The following is a 19,282-nucleotide window of genomic DNA, read 5'->3' on the forward strand; positions in this document are numbered from 1 at the left end:
TCTCTCTCTCTCTCTCTCTCTCTGTCTGTCTCTCTCTCTCTCTCTCTCTCTCTCTGTCTGTCTCTCTCTCTCTCTGTCTCTCTGTCTCTGTCTCTGTCTCTCTCTCTCTTTCTTTTCTTTAAGACAGGGTTTTTCTGTAGCTTTGGACCCTGTCCTGGAACTAGCTCTTGTAGACAAGGCTGGCCTTGAACTCAGAGATCTGCCTGCCTCTGCCTCCCGAGTGCTAGGATTAAAGGTGTGCCCCACCACCGCCAGGCTAAAAGCAATCTTTTTCTTTGGTTTTGGTTTTTGCGAGACAAGGTTTCTCTGTAGCTTTGAAGTCTATCCTGGAACTAGCTCTTGTAGACTAACTAGGCTGGCCTCGAACTCACAGCTGCCTCTGCCTGCCTCTGCCTCCTGAGTAACAAAGCCTTTTCTATTCATAGAAGGGGCAGGAGATACAGAGAACTGAGTACCCCATCTCTTCTCTCACTCAGCTTCTATTCCTGAGCTTTTCCAGGCCTACCTCTCCTTTGGGAGGCTCTAAAGGGGCTGTTTACTGATAACAGCCCTTCCTGAACATACCCCATTAGCACCCCTGGCGGAAGGCCTTGGTGATATCCAAGCCCTGGAACTAAGTACAGGCAGATGGCAGCAGGGCCACTCCTGGTCCTTGCTGGGGGACTGAACGACAATGAGAGGATACAACTTCTGGATGAGGTCATAGGCGTGCCGGTAGTTCTGGGTGAGGAAGCAGAGTGACACGGTGGTGACTGGATTGTGGCACCAGGAACGGTACAGGCAGCAAAAGAGGTTCTGGCTTTCCTGGGGAGAGGTGTAGCAGTTAGAAGGCTTGGCTCCCTGTCACTGGGTCCACTGGGGGCCTACGGAAGGAAGGACCTTGAGGGGCTGTGACATGGGGCTCTTGGGGGCAGCTGGGGTGCCAGCTCAGCACTGGGCTGTGTTTGGCAGCCCAGATGGGAACAACTGTCACAAAGGAAATGCTGACAGCTCCTCAGACCCTGTCATTACCTCTTGGCCCCACAGAGCCACGTGGTAGTGGCAGCAAGGGCCTAGTCAAAAGTGAGCCTTCCCTTTGTAAGCTGGCATTTCTGCCCCTGGCAAAATGACAGTAATTGTCTTTCAGAACTCTGTGGTTCCAGAGCCCGGGGCTGGGAAGAAATTTCCTCAGGGGTGGGGCTCCTTTATTCATCTCAGATCCACCTTGCCTACTTTGGCAGCCCATCTCCTGCTCTCAGTGTACCAGGAAACCCGTCCTGCAGCTGCGCCCACGCTTAGGGAGCCCCTGAGCCGGAGGAAAATTCTTAAGGCCTCTGCAAATGTCTGCAGGGAACCACAGGAGCAGGGCTGTGGCCTGGATCATTCCAAGTCACTTGGCCTCAGAAATCCTCATAGACACTAAATGCCTTTGAGCCTCCCATTGAGGGGTTGAGGTAGGGTCATGCTGGGCAAGGGGCAGAGGGAAAGTGACCCAAACCCAGACTGGGAAATAAATCCCTGGCATTATGCATCCATGATGGCACCAGACCCTGTGAGCTGAGGGAAGCCCAATGTCTTGGTCAGATCATGTGGGCCTGCAGTGTCTCTCTGCTTTTTCTGATCTAGCTTTGGGCATACTTACCCAAAGCCTGGGACAGGAAACAGTGAGATACTATGATAGGCAATTTATGAGACAGATGTGTCCAACTGTGGGAGTGGGGCCAGAGCAAGGAGGAACACAAGGAGAGCAATTAACCCTTTGTTTTCTGGCAGTACTTCAATTTTGACTGTGAGAAGGGACTTTGCTGAGCAGAGAACCCAGAACCAGCAGGCCTGTTTCCAAAGGGATAGTGAAAGGTGGGGCAGGAATTGAGAAGAGCATGTGGATCCAGCCTGGGACAGAGAGGACTCCCAGTTTACCCCCATGGACCTCCTGGGACCAGCTGAGGAGTGAGCTGAGTGCCTGTGCACCCACAGGCCTAACACTGGGGTGAGAGGAGTACCAGAGTCTTCAGGTCCTTGAGCTGATTTCTCAGCTGGAAGAGCTCAGTGGAGGTGAGTAGGATAGTATTGAGGGTGTGCACCATGGTGGACGCGAACTTGAGGTCCTCCTCCCGAAGCAGGATGTCTGCCATAGAGTGGAAGATGTTCTCTGCATTCAGTAGGAGGCAGAGCTGCCTGGAAAACAAGACAGAAAGGGTCACACTACAGAGCTTTTCAGGCTCCCAGAGGAATCGTCTCTTTCTTAGGGCTGTAGGGGCCTCAATGCTGGGGTATATGTGGGAATGGGACTTCAGAGCACACAGAGTACCTGCTCTTTATTTTCCAACATCACCTACCTTGATCCAGAAACCAGGGATTTTATATGCTTCATCTGTGTCCCCCTCCCCCCCGCCACAGAACAGGCTACCAGGGATGCACCTTCCTAGGATTTTACATACATCAATAATGCTTCCCCACGCCAAGGTGATCTGCCCCTCTTGGACCTTACTTCTCTCTAGACTTCATCTTCACTTGAAAATATCTCCACGCCCAGGTCATGAAAGCTCCTTGGGGTCGGAGTATCTGTTATTCAGTTGTAGCCTTAGCTAGAGGGATCCCTGCAGGTCACTGGTGCCAGCAGCATTTGTGAGCTGAATGGACTCTACGTCAATGCAGTGGCATAGGGAAGTGAAGCAACTGGACCACAGTAGTGCCTGGCTCCACTAGCCCCCATATATTTCTTTTGGTAAGACTTGGGGTAAGGATTGGGCTCTAAGAAAAAGGCTCTGTTATCAAAGAGAAACCAAGGGAATGAAGAAAAGCGGATTTCCCAGGTCCCTGGGGCAAGGTGAAATAACAGCAGACAAGCACACTTGTCAGACTGGGAGGGCTTGTTGGTGGATCAGGAGCAGATAAGGGCTATTGAGCAGGTGAGTGTGTATGCTTCCTGTTGGTAGGAATTAGTGGTTCAAGGTACCTTGTCCCACGGCTTCTGGACTGGGACTGATGTCTTCTGCCTGCCTGTCCCTACCCCAGGGAAGCAGCACCACAGATTAGACAAGGGGCAGAGGCTTCCAGTATTGTGCACTGAATGATATGAACCACGTTTGAGGCAATAAGCTTGGAACAAGGCTATTTCTCCCAGGCATTGCAATTGTATGGAACTTCATCAGGGCTGGATTTCCTTCTCTATGAACACCAGTCACAGCTTTGCAACTGGGCTTGAGATGATTCTGCCACATCCCCAGCCCCAGTCAAAAACCCAGACTATTCAGTAATGGAGAGGCCAAACTATGAAGTGTAAACATGTCTAGCCTAGATCCAATGGAGCCAGCGGGCTTGGGCATGGTGGGGTGGGGCTGGGGCTGGGAGGAGGGAGGACCCATGAACAAGGGGTTACTGAATCTCTACTGTACGCCCTCCCAGGTGGAGGGGCAAAGGCAGGAGCCTGTGGCTTCAAACCTAGGCAGGTGATCCCAGGCAGGTGATCCTAGTATCTCGGTAGAGCAATTTCTTAATCTTTTAAATGGGGGAAATACCTGTCTAAAATAGGGGAAGTAGTGTGTGGTGCATGACACTCAGGGACAAAAGCCTCCACGGTACAGATGACAGTCAGCAGGCAGGTGGTAGCCCTTCTGTACAAATCAGACAATATTTCCCAATCCCACCCACCCTAAACAAGCCCTGTCTCCAAGGCTGTGGGACAGCAATGTTCAAAAAGGGCAGGCGAGGGAGGAAAAGATCACTGACAAATGGCCACAAGTGTCCGTCGCCTGCAGCTGCTGCCGTCTCCATGACAGAGACCAGCAGCTGAACGGCTGCCAGGCAGTGCTTCCCAAGGACCCCGGGTCAGCCAGGCTGGGACTTGCAGCAGCTGGAGGGTTAGGGATGGTTTGGAGGAACGGGAAAGGCTGAGAAGAAGCAAGAAGGCACCATGGTCTCCTGCTGTCCCAGAGAACCTGGGGAATGCTGACGGTGCTAGAGGTCAGGTGGTGTTTTCTGGAATGCTTCTCTTTGCCACTGGCTCCCCTCTACCTTACCTGACTGTGGCACATCCCCTTCTCTCTGGTCCTTGTCTCCCAGTGGGCTCTAATCCCATGAATATGCTCAAAGTGGCCTAGAGTCAGTGACTTCCACATGTGCTCTCCTGCCCTGTGCCTCATTGAAGGGACTCTAAAGGGGACAGTCCTGTGGATGTCTCCCAGGCAATCTGAGCGGCATAGGACAAAAATGAGATCCTTTGTGTCCCTGCAGATTCACCTTCCTGTAGTAGTAAACTCCATACTGCCCACTCAGCTTTATGATCCCCAGTCCTTCATCCTGGTCCAGCCATGTGCTCAGGGCTTTGCCTATGAGCATCCTCACCTCAGCATCATCTCCTGTGGGCTACCACTGTCCCGGGAAAAAAGCCAGCATGTCCTGTTGGTCATTCCCAACATCTCTCAGTCTGACTCCCTGCTCGCTTAAAAGAAAATTATTTACTTTAAAAATAATTTTATTATTCCTAATTGTGTGCATGTGTGTCTATGTCTTAGTACAGGTGTCTGCAGAGGCTGGGGACCTTAGGTGTTCCAGGAGCAGCAGTTACAGATGGTTGTGAGATGCCCAATGTAGGTGCTAGGAACCAAACCTGGGTCCTCTGTAAAAGTAGTATGAACTCAAAAAGCTAAGCCCTCTTTCCAGGTATTCCCACACCGAATTGGACAAACACAAAAGGCAGACCCAAGCTGGCCCCTCCCCTTCTTAGGGCCTCATCTTTGGCTTCTGGTTGGACCTACTGTGAAGGCCAGCTTCTGCTGCTAAGTATAAAAGCGCTCTAGCCTCAGCGTCAGGGACTCCACCACATCTGCTGTGCTGACTTTTGGCCATCGAGGTCTCGTGTCCACTCTATGTCCTGGGGAAGCCTGGGTCTGATGTGCCTTCCCTGCCTGCCAGACTCTTCTAAGAGCAGGTGCTATTTCTCTCAGAGTGCTGTCACTGCGGCCGCACTTTTGCTAGGCTCTTGTCTCTCACACTAGGTCTTGCCTGCAGCCCTCAAGTACCTCAAGCTAGGAAGGCCTGATGCTCCATCACCATGGCTGGATGGCCCTGCACGAGAGGACCCGGCTCATCTTGTCCAAAGGCTTCATGCACAGAGGCTGGGGAAATGGCTCAGTGGTTAGTGTGCTATGTAAGTGTGAGGACCTGAATTTGGATCCCCAAAATGTATCTGAATGCCAGGTGGGTATGACGGTCAGCCTCAGAAGGTGGAAGTGAAGTGCGATCCCTAGTGCAACCTAGCCAGACTAGCCATGTCGGCAAGCTCTAGGCTTGAGAGACCCTACCTGAAAGAATATGAGAGAGCAGCTATTGAAGACAGGTCCCAACGCCAACCTTGGGCCTCTACATACATGTGCACACATGAAAAACATGCCCCCCCACTACATACACACAAAAAATGGAAAAAGAGTAAAAAGGTGCATGGACAGGCCTGCAGGCACTATTGTGCCCAATTCCGGCACTTCTTTGCTCAGCCGCAGGCAGGTTCCTACTTGCTGTAAATGCTGTTTGGCAGACAATGGACATCTACACTTGAACTTATCCCTATACCAGACAGGCCAACCCAGGGCTGTCCTGCTCTGTCTTTCCCGACTCCCTTGGGAAGCCAGTTTATCCGAGGAAGGCTCCAGAGCACACGCGTCCATGTACATAGCTGCTGCCCTCTTGGCTTTACTACTGTAATGAAACACTTGAAGCAGTAACAAAAGGATTCTTTGGCTCATGGGTCTGGAGGCAAAAGGTGAAGCAACACTTCCATCAGAAGCCAGGAAGCAGAGAAAGAGAGAGAGAGAGAGAGAGAGAGAGAGAGAGAGAGAGAGAGAGAGCGAGCGCGAGCCCTCTGGGAGGCAGTACTTATGCTCTAACCACAGCACCTTCTCACCAGGAGTCTCCCTTGTGAAAGGTCATCATAGGGAATGAGAAGCTGGGAACAGGTCCCTAGAGAGCAACAGTGGGAAGCCCTCGCCCAGGCCTGACTCCGAGTCCCTCCTGATGCTGTGGACATCTGATGAAAACCCCCCTCTGGGAGACCACTAGGCCTGTACCTCTGGCCAGCAGTTCCCAAGGCTCCTGCGGGGGTTGGTGTTTCTAGTCCGTTAGCTAGAACTTGTGGCAAGGGGAAGGAAGCAGAGGTGGGGGTCAATATCTTCTACGCTATCTGTCACAAAGGCACCAAAGGACAGGAGTAAGAGTGATAGTACAGGCCAGGTCTGGGCAAGAAGAGCAGCTTCTGTCCTGTCCAGAGTGCCCACTATGCCAAAGTGCTGCCCGAGCAACCAAATAGGACAGGAGACAAGCCTGCATAGGACATGAGACACACACACAGACAGAGAGAGAGAAGGCAGAATAGAATGCTTGCATCTTCTCCATCAGGAAGCAGGGGAAGGACAGCCCCAAGTTCTATCACAGGACTGCACAGCCACAGTTCCCATGTGCCTAGCACTGGGGTATGGAAAAAGTCTTCCTGTAGCTTTCTGCAGTTTGCAGACAAGAGTAATCTGAGGTTCAGGGAGGACCCATGCTGCCAGCCAGGTCACACAGATGACAGGAGACGAAAAATGGAGAATTTAGAACCAGAAGAGTCAGCTTTCTGAGCCCGAGTTCTTCCTCTCACTTTGCCTCTTCTGTGCCTGTCCTTGCGGAGGGGAGGCCTGGCAGATGGCTGCCTTGCAGGGCTGCTGCGTCATCGTTTCTCTACTGAGTCCCAGCTCGGCTTGAGCTGCTTGCTTGTCTCTCAAGCATAGCGTCAATAATGGAACACAGCTTGCAAGCATTACACATTTGCCCATATTTTTTAATACCCGTATTAAAGTGCTATTCATCATGAGACAATGGCCTGGAAAGTGCTTGGGGACAAGGCAGAGAGGCGGGGTGGGAGGGAACCTGAACAGGTTCTGTGAAGGGTCCTCTTGTGCCAACCTGGACACGGGTCCATGACGCAGGAAGCGGCAGGAGGGAAACGGCTAGGTATGCGTGTAGGTCATGTGCTATTGAGAAAGGGTCTCATTAGGCAGCAGTGTGCTGTTGGCCTTCAACTAGGGCTCATGCTCATGTCACAGCGAAGAGCCTTGTAGATGTGGTTCTCTTCCCCTTCTGGGTGCTGCCTGGATGGGTAATGGCTGCTCTCTGCTTCTCCAATACAGACCTAGGGCTCCCAAAGGAACAACTGAACACCCCCCGGGACTCAAGGGAGGGACTGACCCTTTTCCCTCAGAGCTGAGACAACACTGCTTTGTCCATAGAGACCTAGTGTATGCCAGAAGGACTGCACCACACCTGCCAGGCTGCTGTGGACTTGTGGACCAATGTCCTTTCAATCACTATCCCTGGATAGCTGGCGGAAGCTTTGTCCCCAAGCCCCTACCTGGGACTCACTTATTAGTCCCAACTCTAGAGAACACTGCCCTAAGGCAGCTGCGAGGAAGATCTTATTGGTTCTGTAGTACGTTGGGCCCCCAGGTGACCCCAGAGCCCTTAGTTACTGTGTGTGGCCAGGCTAGGCAGGAGAAATCTTGACCCAGACCAAGAGAAGAGCCAGGCACCAACAGAGGTCTCCCTCTAGTGTGCCTTTCTTCTGCCGTGTTTTCCTAGGGAACCTGAATTCTACATGATGCTTTAGGAACATTCTTCCCAGGGCCCCACTCCCTACATCCTTCAAGTACAAGCTAGCACAGTTGCAAGGCCAAATTAGTGTCCCCTTCCGTCTTGTTACCAATCCTTCCCAGGTCTCCTGGCCTCTGGACAATGATGCCAGCCCCCTCCCCAGATTCTTCTGGCTCTGACTCTCTGAGTCTTGCAAGGGCATGCTGCTGCCCCATGGACCCTCCGGGCCTGACTAGAGGGTGATGCAATGGTGACATATGACCTGAGGGCAGTTGAGGAAGGGGCTATGCCACTCACTGGGCATTCAGGCTGCTGACTTCCTCCCTCCCTTCCCACCCTCTTTCTTTAGGCCTGGTCTGTTTCAGGGAGTGACTGAGGCAGAAGCAGAAAGGCCTCTGACCTCCAGCAGGGGTATCTGGGTAAGCGCTCAGTCCGGAAGGAAGACAGAGGCTCTAGTTAATGAATATTCCTCCATTAGCTAACCTGCAGACAATGATAGCCTGCAGTGTTTTTAGGAGCAACCCTAGGCTACCAGGCACAAGTATGGTAAGGGTACCCAAGAAACCTGAGGAAAGTTAGGGGGAAATAGAGACGAGTAACCTTTAGTCAGGAGTCTCTGACATTTCGGACTGTCCCAAAGTCACCGCACCAAGATGACCACCGGCAGGGTGCTGAACAACTGGCCTGTGGGGGACAGACTCAACTACAAACCGAAAAGAGATGGCAGCTGGAAGACCCACCTCCCTCACACTGCAACCTCTCCCAGCAGCTAGTAATACCGACCATCTCTGTTCCAACCCTCGCTTGCCTCCATGCTAGCTGGCCAGTGACAAGCAGGAAACTCAAGAGTCAGCCCTAGCTGGCAAGTCCCAGTATTCCTCGTACCTTGATTGTGTCATATGAGATGCAGGATTTAGATAATTTCATTGGCCACCTCCTGCCTGATATAGAAGGTATACCTGCCATCTCACTGAGCACAAGTCTCCAGCTCCAAATATGGCCTCACTTAGTTCTTTGTGCCTGATTCTATGGTTTGGCATCAGGACTGGATTCCTTCTATATCCCACATAGGTCCAAAGATCTCTGGCAGGTGTCTGGGCCAAAGTGGCATCTCCAAGCCTGCCTCTGCAAGATGGGCAAATGGGTACCAGCTCCAAGTGCCTCGGTCCACCTGTCTTGAGGCCAGGACAGATCACTATATCTTCCGCCACTGACTCAGCCTTCTGTTCAGTGTCTTTCTTCTCCCTCTGGAGTTTCACTTCAACCCACAAAATACCACACACGGTAGGGGCAACTCTTGCTTCTTCTCTACACTGGCCACTACTAAATGTTCATGTTCCCTTTAATGGCTCAAGGCCGGAGGGCCTGGGTACTCTCCTCCAAATGCTCAGAGTTTCCCAGCCAACAAACCTGGGTACAACCTAATAGCACGGCTAGAAAATGCAGAGGCCAGAGCCATCCCTTGGGAGCGGGCCTGCTCCCTGACTAACAGCTGGGTTCCTTCAGGGTTTAAACAGAAAGTAACTTCCAGTCAGCAGAAGCTTGGGTGGGAGAAGGAGTGGGCTCCCGGCCGAGGTTCAGAAAGCTCTAGAGTCCCAGTGCACCCTGCTCCTCCCCCTATCCCCTTCCCATCCAACTTCCTGCTTCCCAAGTATGAAAAACTGTAAATCTGTTTTATTTATATTCATCAGTCCTAGGCAGTGTGCCCCTCAGGGCAAAGGCAGCTGTGGTAACCCTGTCAACTCATGCCTTAAAAATCCATCGTGTTTAACGCAGCCGATGTGTCTGATACACTTAAGTTACTTAGAAGGGGAAGGGGGAGGCGGTGTCATGAGGGCTTGTTTTTCTGGGTCTTGCTGAGAGTTGATGGAAAGGGGACAGAGACAAAGTGAGAGGAAGAAAGGGGCCTTTTGTCCTCTGTGCTGTTTGTCCCTCTGTTCAATAGAAGCTACTGCCAGGCTGGAGGAAGAGTTGTCATAGACACCTGGGTGGGCTCGTCCCAGGGATGGTTTCATTAGGGTGGGAACTGTCAGAAGGAAGCTGACCTTCTGCTGAGGCAGCGCGACCTCACTGAGTTTGCTCTAGTCCCTGAAGTTACAGGGAAGAGCAGGAGCAGTGACTTTGTTTCTTCCACAGCCCAGGGTGGGGTTTAGGAGGCCCCATCATAGGAAGAACTCCACCCTGTCCTCAAGTTATCTTTGGCTGCCTCAGGGACTTGCTGGGTCTTATTTTCTTGTGTTTATTATCAGCTCTCCAAGGCACATCCACAGGTGCAATGTGAGCCTCCTTTGTCACTTCCTTGTCACGACAGCCTTCAGCCCCTTCCTGCCCTGCCACCAGCCAGCTCCTAGTATCCTTTCCCAGAGCTGAAGTTGGTCCTTCAAGCTGAGCCCTAGCTCCTTCTTGGTCAAGATAAATTTCTCACGCCAAGGGATGAGACTGGAATGAAGGGATTGGATACTTGTGGAACTGAAAAGCATGTCCAGGAAGGACCAGGGAGCCTGGTCACCTGCTGTGGAATTCAGCCTGCCTGTGGAGCTGTGTGCTGAAAGGCTGTCTCAGCTGGAGTTGATGCTGCTGTGAAGAAACACCATGACCATAAACAGTTTGGGGAAGAAAGGGCTAATTTCTTTTTACAGCTTGTAGTTACCAACCAGGGAATCCAGGGCAGGAACTTGGAGGCAGGAGGCAGGGCCCACAGAAGAATGCTGCTTACTGGCTTGTTCCTGTCTTGTTTAGTCTGCTTCCTATGCCATCTAGGACCACCAGCCCAGGGTGGCACTGCCCACAGTGAACTGGGAACTCCCTATCAATCATCAATAATAAAAAAAATGCACTACAAACTGGGCGGTGGTGGTGCACACCTTTAATCTCATCACTTGGGAGGCCAGGCAGGTGGATCTTCATGAGTTCAAGGCCAGACTGGTATATAGAGTGGTGTCATGGCCAGGGCTATGCAAAGAAACCCTGCCTCAAAACAAAAACAAAAGCACCACAGGCTTACAAATCTGGTAGGGGGCATTTTGCATTTTCTCAAACTAAGGTTCCCTCTTCCCAAATGACCCTAGTTTATGTCATCCTGACATAAGCCAGCCAGTGGAGGGGCCCAGGGGTAGAATGGGTCTGGAATGTGCTCAGCTGCTACCTGACCACATGGCCAACTCACAGGCTCTGTACCAAGCTGGCACATGGACTTCAACTTGGAAATTGGTTTTCCAGGGAGACACTAAGGATACCTTTGCTATGGGAGCCATTGGGGCCATCTTATTAATTATTTTTTGATTAACTAATTATTCTCCAGTGCATTCTAGGTAAGAGTTCTACCACTACTCTGCCAGTCCACTGAGGTCTTCTGAGTCTGAGTTTCCTGGAAACTCTCCATAGCCCCAAGGTAGCATAACTGCAAACCACCTGTACTTGGGACCACCTCTGTGGCAGTGACCACATCTGGCTGCAGCAATGTTGCCCTGTGATCCATGCTTAGTAATAGCTCTTAGGGCAATTGCTTATGTTCCAAGGGGTCAGGAAAGGAGCAGGGCCTGGAATCTGCATGCACAGCCCATAGTCAGGCTTGAACTCAGAGCACGGGAGAGGTCAACAGAAATGACTCCAATGACAGATTCCAAGAAACTTGTGTCAGGGGTCCCAGGCCAGCTGCCGCTTGAGGTCCAGAGTGGAAGATTTAATACAATGACTTCTGGCACCCAGGGAGATATGGTCAAAGTTGCTGTTCTGAATCCAGGGCTGATACTGTCAGGGAAACGGCACCCTGAGCTCTAAGTGCCTTGGAGTCTCCTTGGTGACTATCCGAGAGCCACTGACATATCCACTTTCCCTTCAAAGCCCTCTGGGCTCTGACCTTCCTAAGCAAGACTTCTTCCTGAGAACATACTATGCCTTCCCTGCAGAGGTGCTTGCCTGGGAAGAGGCTGCTCAGCCTGGCAGGCTCCTTCTAGCCTCAGACCTTCCTGCTCTATATCTCCCATCACCATTCAGCATGGCTCACATGCTCCAATCCCTATATGCTGAAAGAAATTTAAGTTCAGGACAACAGCGGGGGGGGGGGGGTGTTATTTGGCCAGACCGTGTATGACAGTTGCAGAAGAAGCAAACCACTTCCTTCCTTTCGACACCTGAGAGCTCCATTCCTATCGCTTGAAAGCTCACGGCAGAGATGGCCTTTCCCTCCATCTGTGCCATTCTCTTCAACCTACAGGAGCAGTCCCCTGCAGTACCCGAGCCCAGTGGGGTTACTCCACTCTACCCTCGAATGGCTGGGGTGACCACTGCCCAGCAGTCTTCCTGTCACCACACACTGCTCTGCTCATTTTCTCTTACTTCATCTAACCATTCCTCAGTGAGTCCTTTTGTTCTAGATGACTGTTACTACTGCTTACGCATCCCATTTACAGATGGCCAGCACTCCCTCCACCTTAGCAGCATGCAGTCAGACACTGAGGCCTTGGCAGGGTTCCCCTGTGCTCCTCTGCCCTACAGCACAAGCTAGTGTGGGTGCAGCAGTTCCAGTGTACATGAGATCATGGCCCAAGGTGACAATGTTTCCTTTCAAATTCTGGCTTTGCAGCTGTAGGTCCAGGTGATCACAGGGATCCTGACACTTGTTCATGTTACATGTCTTCCATAGGATTCAATGTATTCTGAGAGTTCTAACCTGGGCCTGCCATTTTGACTTCCAGTAGTACCTCTTAGTGTAAAGCTACCATATCTGGTCCCATCAGTGTCCTCGTTCACCCAGGTGGGCTCCTCAAGCTAGGAAGACACCTACGTGAGGAGCCCTTGGATTTATATATATGATGCTGGAGCTCTCCATAGACCTGCACTGAGACCCCTTCTCTGGAGGCTGGTGTTCTGCATTCCCAAGCTTCCGGAACAGGCTAGAGAGGTACTGTCCAACCTGCCATCAGGGTGGCTGCTCCAGGCACTAGCAATGTCACTCTGGGATAGGGGATTTACCAGTATTTTTAGGAGGTGTGCAGCTATAGAGCCTGGCCTCTGCCTTGGGGCTTGGGGGAGAAGGTTCCACCAACCTCCCCAGACCCCGTCTTCATTTCTGCTTGGTACTACACCCTTTTCTTGCCTGAGGTCTCTGCCTACTGTTTATTGTCCTGGCTTCTGTTCACAAAGAAGGAAAAAGAGACCAACTAGCAGAAAGACCCAGGACTCTTCTGGAGGCAGCAGCTTCCCCGTCTTGTGACTAGTCTCAGCTCCTGAGGCATCAGCCTCCCTCAGGGAGTAAGATTAACTAGTCACCACTGTGCTGCACCCGCTGTTCCTACCTTTCTGGCTGCACCTGACATTCACAGACCACAGCATCCTTTGTTCAGGAGCTGTGACGACCAACGCTTCTCTGGCCTGCACATCTTTAGTTTAAGGCTTCTGTGAGATCTGACGAACTGAGATGGTTTTCAGTGCTCTGTGTAAGAGCCCACTCACAGAGCACTGAACAAATGGTAGAAAACAGAAGAAGAGGAAGTCGGGCGATGGTGGTGCACGCCTTTAATCCCAGTACTTGGGAGGCAGAGGCAGGCGGATCTCTGTGAGTTCGAGACCAGCCAGTCTACAAGAGCTAGTTCCGGGACGGTCACCAAAGCTACAGAAGAAGAGGAAGTGAAATACTAATTCCCACTACTGGCAACAAAGAACAAACATTAGAGTAGCCATGCTGCAGAGCTTTTTGGAAAACAGTAACACGTTCTGCATCTGAAAGAGTCAGGAGGGCAGCAGAGAGCGTAGTTAGGGTGAGAAAACATGGCCTAGGGGAGTCGCTTCAGGTATCTGAAGCTGAAAAGAAGGTTTCCTTTAATTTGTACCCTTTCTTAATAACAGTCCAGAAGGTTGGAAATATTCCTTCTGTAACCATCTTTTTCAGGGAATTTTAAGATGTATGAAGTAAGTAGACTTTGGGACCAAATGTTCCCTGTCCAGGATTAAATGCATGGAAACCAGGAGGAGTCTTAGTCATGAGGTATCCTTAGACCCTGGAAGATGCGTCTCTCTCAGGATGTGGTTATAGATCAGGCTCCCCACGAGCAGTGTTTGTGCCAGGGAGGAGGGGGAGTGACTCCCTTCCCCTCGGATCCTGCAGCCGCCCATTGAGCAGAGACCAGCCAGTGATACACCAAGGTTTTGAGACAGAGTTTCTCTGTGTAACAGCTGGCTGTCCTGGAACTCGCTCTGTAGATCAGGCTGGCCTCGAACTCATAGAGATCTGCCTGCCTCTGCCTCCTGAGTGCTGGGATTAAAGGTGTGTGCACTGAGAACATAGGTGTTTTAAACACCCACATGTTCTGACCTTCATGAAGAGAGGAGTCCCCTCTCCTCAAAGTCACTGTGCTCCAGCTCAGAGAGCTCAGGACAGTGTCTAACAAATTCAAGGCTGCCTGAGTTACACAGGGAGTTAAAAGCCAGCCCAGGGAACTCAGGGAGACCTTGTCAAATGAAGACAGCTCAGTGGTAGAAGGCTTGCCTGGCTTGTGTTTGATTGCTAGTGTAATGGTGGGGCAGGGAGAAGCCTACATATCTGAGAATCTGGGGACTACCTTGGGGAAACTGTCAGTGGCAGAGCCCTAGAGCAGGATTCATGGAAGGTGGTGGCTCACCAGTGGGTGGTAGGACCCTGGCTGGGCAATATGGTGGCAGGGCTTCCCTCTCCTGAAGGACTGGTGTACATTTAACAATGGAAACATGCATTTTACAAATGAGAGGATCAACAGCCGGGAAATGGTATTTTTAGCTACTGTGGCTCTTTGCTTCAAAGGCGTATGTTTCATCTAAAGCCAGGCAAACCTCCTACAAAGTCTGCCTGTTTGCAAGGAGTGATTAGCATAATACGAGTGGGGAAAGGCCAGGCTCCACATGGAGGCAGGAGAGCCTACTACAGGGGGAGGCTTTCTCCTGAAATAGAACTGAACAAATAAGGAAAGTCTTATCAATGGAGCTGAGGCCCCATCTTCACTGGGAGCACCCATCCGCCTCACGCAAATGTCCTGGTTATTACCGTGCATGACACTCCGAAAGGCTAAATGCAGCCACAGCTTGGTCCTGGCAGGCCACCCTTATGTGTGCTATTTAAATACCACTTTTGGGCTAGTGAGAAGGTGTAGCGGGTAGGGGTGCTTGTTGCCAAAACTGGTGACCCCAGCTCTGTCTCCGTTCTTACAAAGTGGAAGGAGAGCACTGGTTCCTACAAGTTGTCCTCCAACTCCACACCTCACACCCAACATGTACAACATACACACAGAAAAACAAGGATGAAAAATTAAATTTTGCTTCTGTCTTGTTCAATTTCTCCTAATTTTAAGCATAAAGGGACCTTTCTCAGTGGTTGGCAAGAGCCAAGTCATGGCAAACAAGAAGGGTGGGAGGCAGGTGGGAAAACCTCAGGTCACACACAGGTGGTGTGTCTGAGGGAAGCGTCCCATCAAGGCCACAGACCATGGTTGGCTAGAACTGCCTCTCCTTGTTTGCTCGATATCTTTAATGTCTGTCTTTTCTCACCTGGATACTGGTCAGCAGCCTGAAGAAGGGACCGTGGCTATACATGGTGAGGAGACACTGAGACAGTCCTTGAAAAACCACAGGAATCAAACAGGTTGTGACCCACTTCCCAAAGCTGTGGCCACAGATACTTATCTGTGGAGTTAGGTCAGAGACAGGGAACATTTGACAGGCTTCTCTTGTGGCTGTGATACCAGCCACAGTTCTGAGGGGCCTGGACTTTAGGTGGTAGGAGATTTGCCTTCTATGCATCATTGCTGAATGAGAAGGGAAGGGGAGGACTGGTCACGTTTCTTCCTCGGGGCTTCCCCCAGGAAAAGGACAGACAGGTTTTCCTGTGGAGGGTCAGGAAATGGAGTGCTCTCAGATGAAGCACACAGTGGAAGATGCAAGAAATCAATTATCATGCGGCTGGGGGGGTAAGGGTGGGGGTCGGGAGAAGCAGGAGGAGTTGGACTGGGGCAGCCACTCAGGCTTCAAGGGCAGGTGGAAGGAAGGGATCTCTGGGACTTGTCAACAGGCTTCCGACAGAGGTCTCCTTCAGAAAAGGAGAGGCAGACCTCGATTCATCTGAAAGGAAGGGCTGGGTCATGGGAGAGGAAGGAAATGGGCTCTCCTCAGGAGCGATGACTGGGTGAAGAAAAGTCTAAATTCAGAGGGACCTGGCGAGAACTGGCTGAAACCAGCATCCATGAAGAGTCCCTCACACTAAGGATGCCACATACTCGGGGTGCCAAGGTTTAAAGCTTAGTTCAGATGATCTGTTTAAATTTTCTCTCCCAAGAACACGGATTGCCTAGAATGCAGCAAGGTTCCTTGTCGAGCAAGCTGTCTGCATCACCTTCCTGACTAACCTCTGGTGTGTTTTATGACACTAACAGCAGAGGGGTGTGTGTGTGTGTGTGTGTGTGTGTGTGTGTGTGTGTGTGTGAGAGAGAGAGAGAGAGAGGGGGGGGGAGGCTGCAGCTGCTACAGTGGATGAGCGAGCCTCTCCATTTCTTTCAACTCTCTCCTGGCAGGCTCTGGGCCCACATGCCTTCTGCTTCACTGGAAGTTGTAGAGGCATGGAAGGAAGCCAATTATTCACTTGAGCCTCATGCATACCTGCAGCCCATCCTATATGCTTCAGGGTGGCTTGAGGTGGCAGATTCTTAGAGGGACTTATTCATCCCATTTGGGTGGAAGGACACCTCTGAACCAGGCTCTACCCCTTTAGTGGCTCACTGGGTACTACAGAGCCACTTGTGAAGCAGCCAGCCTGTGCCCCCCTCTTCCTTCTGGGCTCCCTCTCCTTTTAGTCATACACAGGTCATTTTGGGGCCTTGGGCTTAGGGTCAGGAGCACCTCTGCTTTCCTACTCCCACTGAGTCTTACTGACATTTCATGGCTCAGCTCAGGCATCATTTTTTTATTTCTGGAAGCTTTCCGGGGCTCTTCCACTCCCTAGACACCCTACCCCCACCCCATCTGCTCCCACAAAGTACCATCATACTGTGATGCTATTGCTTGTGATCATGACTAACCCCAGAGGGCAGGGACTAGTACTGCTTACTGCAATGGGCACCAGGCCCGACACTGGCAAGGACACAGGACAGGCCTGCTCAGAGACGAATGGCTGCTTAGTGTTCTCTGGGCCAGCAGTAGCAATAGCACCATACCGATGCTGGGTAGAGTCTCTTGTGCCCTTACAGAGCTGGGGAGGGCCTCTGCACTTGCTCCTAGTAGTTTCGTTCTCAAACTGAGGGCTCCTGCTTGGCCTGACAGCTGTGGCCTAATTTCCAGGGCCATCACTGGGCTCCTTATTTTTACCCATTAGTATTTTTACTGATGATGCCTGGGGGAGTGTGAGGGATTGGAGGTGGGGGAAGGGTGCGGATGAATGGGAGACGTGAGTGCTGTGAGGCTGGAGTCAGTAGTCAGGTGGGAAAGAGGTGGGGATAGGAACTGGAGTGGGGATGGACCAAATAATCTTTTTATTTAAATTTATAAAAGGAGTGTCCTACCCCCATCACACCCCTTGATTTTCCTCAGTAAGCACATTCAACAAGGTCACAAATGCACTGGCTCTATAGATTTTTGGCTTCAAACCACATTTCAGGCAGCCTTTAAAAGCTAGTCTTGGCAGAGCTTCATCAAGGCCCGAGGAGAGGGAAAACTAGGGCACTTTTATGCTTGGAGAAAACATCAGTTCCAGGTCACATCTTTCTGGCTTTGTGGAAGCTGCAGGGCATCCTTTCCCTACGGGCTCCAAGCTGCGCACCCTGTCATAACCACGTACCAGCACTTTCTTCTTCGGAGCAGTCACAACACCGTGTGGCATTCCTTTCTTGTCACTTGTCTACCTGTGCCACTACGACTACCTTGGCGTAGATGGGCACCACAGTTCAGAGCTGGTGTGGGGCCTATGGTATTCATAGAACAGACTGCTGTACTGAGGGAATCTCTGATCCTGCCTCCAGCTAGGTGAGTCCTCTTCTCCAACTATCCAGGCTCTCGAATCCCCTCTACCTCGCTGCTGCACCACACCCTCCTTGGGACTATGGAGGCAGGGCTGTGAGGGTCCATCCCGGGCTCCACAAGTGAACAGTTACTTAAAAATAAGAACTTCAGTTTCCTGCTTGTGTTAAGAACTAGCTGAGGGTTGGGGGATGGTTCATTGTATAGTGCTTGCTATGTAAGCATGGATACCTGAGTTTGGATGGTAGCATGCCTCTGTAATCACAACACTCCTATATGGTGAGATGGGAGATGGAGACACAAGAATCACTAGAAGCTCACAGATTAGCTTAAAAAGCTAGGCGGAGAGCAAGGACTTACACCCAAGGTTGACCTCTGACATCCACACACACCATGGAATGCGTGTACCTGCACACACACAGATTTACAAAAAAGGACCCTGCTGATCCTTAAGGACCCTCTGGCTGTTGCCTGAGACTCTTGTGGTATCCTCTTCAGTAACGGCCTGGGGCTTTGGGGGCATTGGGGGCACAGTGTGGAAAGGGACACGAAGCTGGCTCCGCTAGCACCAGTGTTCCCAGTCTCTAACAAGTGCAGTGTTGCTAGTGAAGGGAAGGTGCTGGCCTTCCCTGTGTGCTGCCCACACCCCTGACCACCTCCTCAGTGCCTGCTCCTATGTTGTCCCGGGGCAGGGGTCCCTCTGGGTCACACACATTGCTTTACTCCGCTTTGCTCTCTTGGAGGGATGCAGGGAAGAGGCAGTCCCTCCGCCAGTACCACGGAGCTTAACTGGCCTTGCTTCCACTCCTTGCAACTGGCATCTAAATCCAGACCACAGGGTCTGTTGGGGCTGCCTCCCCATTGTCTTAGATTCTGGTCCCATAAAGAGCTCCTCATCTGTGCCCAGGATGATCACACAGCTTCCTAGACCAGGCAAAGGCCCGTGCCAGGACAGTAAGGTTCTGGTGCCCTCTGGTCACACTGGTCTAGTGAAATTCAAGCCTAGGGTACCTGTTGAGGGCTTTGGTGCTGAGAGGACAGAAATGAGCTGTTTTGTCATGTAGCTGGGGCCTGACAGGAGGAACATGAGCCAGCTATGAGGATGGGAGGGAGAGCCACTTCTGGGGAAAGGATGTGGCTCTAACCGCTGACTTTGTGGCTTTAATAAAAACCAACTCTGTCCTTGCTTGTACACTAACTTTATTAATTTTTTTCAGGGGTGAGGGGCTGTGGCCTTTCTTTGTAGGTCAGGTTGGCCTTGAACATGATCCTCTCTCCTTAGTCTCCTGAGTGCTGGGATCACAGACAGGTGTGTGGCACCATGCCCTTATTTTATTAATTTATTATTACTGTGTATGTATGTAAAGTGTATGTGGGAGTGCATGTGCTGGGGCACATGTGTGGAAGTCCACCTTTATGTGGCTTTCAGGGATTGAATTCAGGACACCATGTTTGCCTGGCAAATGTTTTTACCTGCCTAGCAATCTTTTTTTTTTTTTTGTTTTTTTCGAGACAGGGTTTCTCTGTGGCTTTGGTGCCTGTCCTGGAACTAGCTCTGTAGACCAGGCTGGCCTCAAACTCCCAGAGATCCGCCTGCCTCTGCCTCCCGAGTGCTAGGATTAAAGGCGTGTGCCACCACTGCCCGGCCTGCCTAGCAATCTTGTTGGCCCTCTTTTTATTTTTCAAAAATCTTATTTATTATTAT

The 19,282-nt window shown here is 51.3% G+C and overlaps 1 protein-coding gene across 1 annotated transcript in view; it reads right to left on the bottom strand.

Annotated features, from left to right (window-relative positions):
* Positions 1–19,282, bottom strand: part of Vac14 (Vac14, PIKFYVE complex component) — a 112,229-nt gene that overhangs the window by 8,217 nt on the left and 84,730 nt on the right. Inside the window, exons 15-16 of the mRNA XM_005345677.2 lie at positions 1,983–2,157; positions 686–804 (exon numbers count right to left, since the gene is read on the bottom strand). Of these exons, the coding sequence (XP_005345734.1) occupies positions 686–804; positions 1,983–2,157 (294 nt within the window). The remainder of the gene's footprint in view (positions 1–685; positions 805–1,982; positions 2,158–19,282) is intronic.

Source organism: Microtus ochrogaster, chromosome 4 (assembly GCF_000317375.1).
Source record: "Microtus ochrogaster isolate Prairie Vole_2 chromosome 4, MicOch1.0, whole genome shotgun sequence".
Taxonomy (NCBI): domain Eukaryota; kingdom Metazoa; phylum Chordata; class Mammalia; order Rodentia; family Cricetidae; genus Microtus; species Microtus ochrogaster.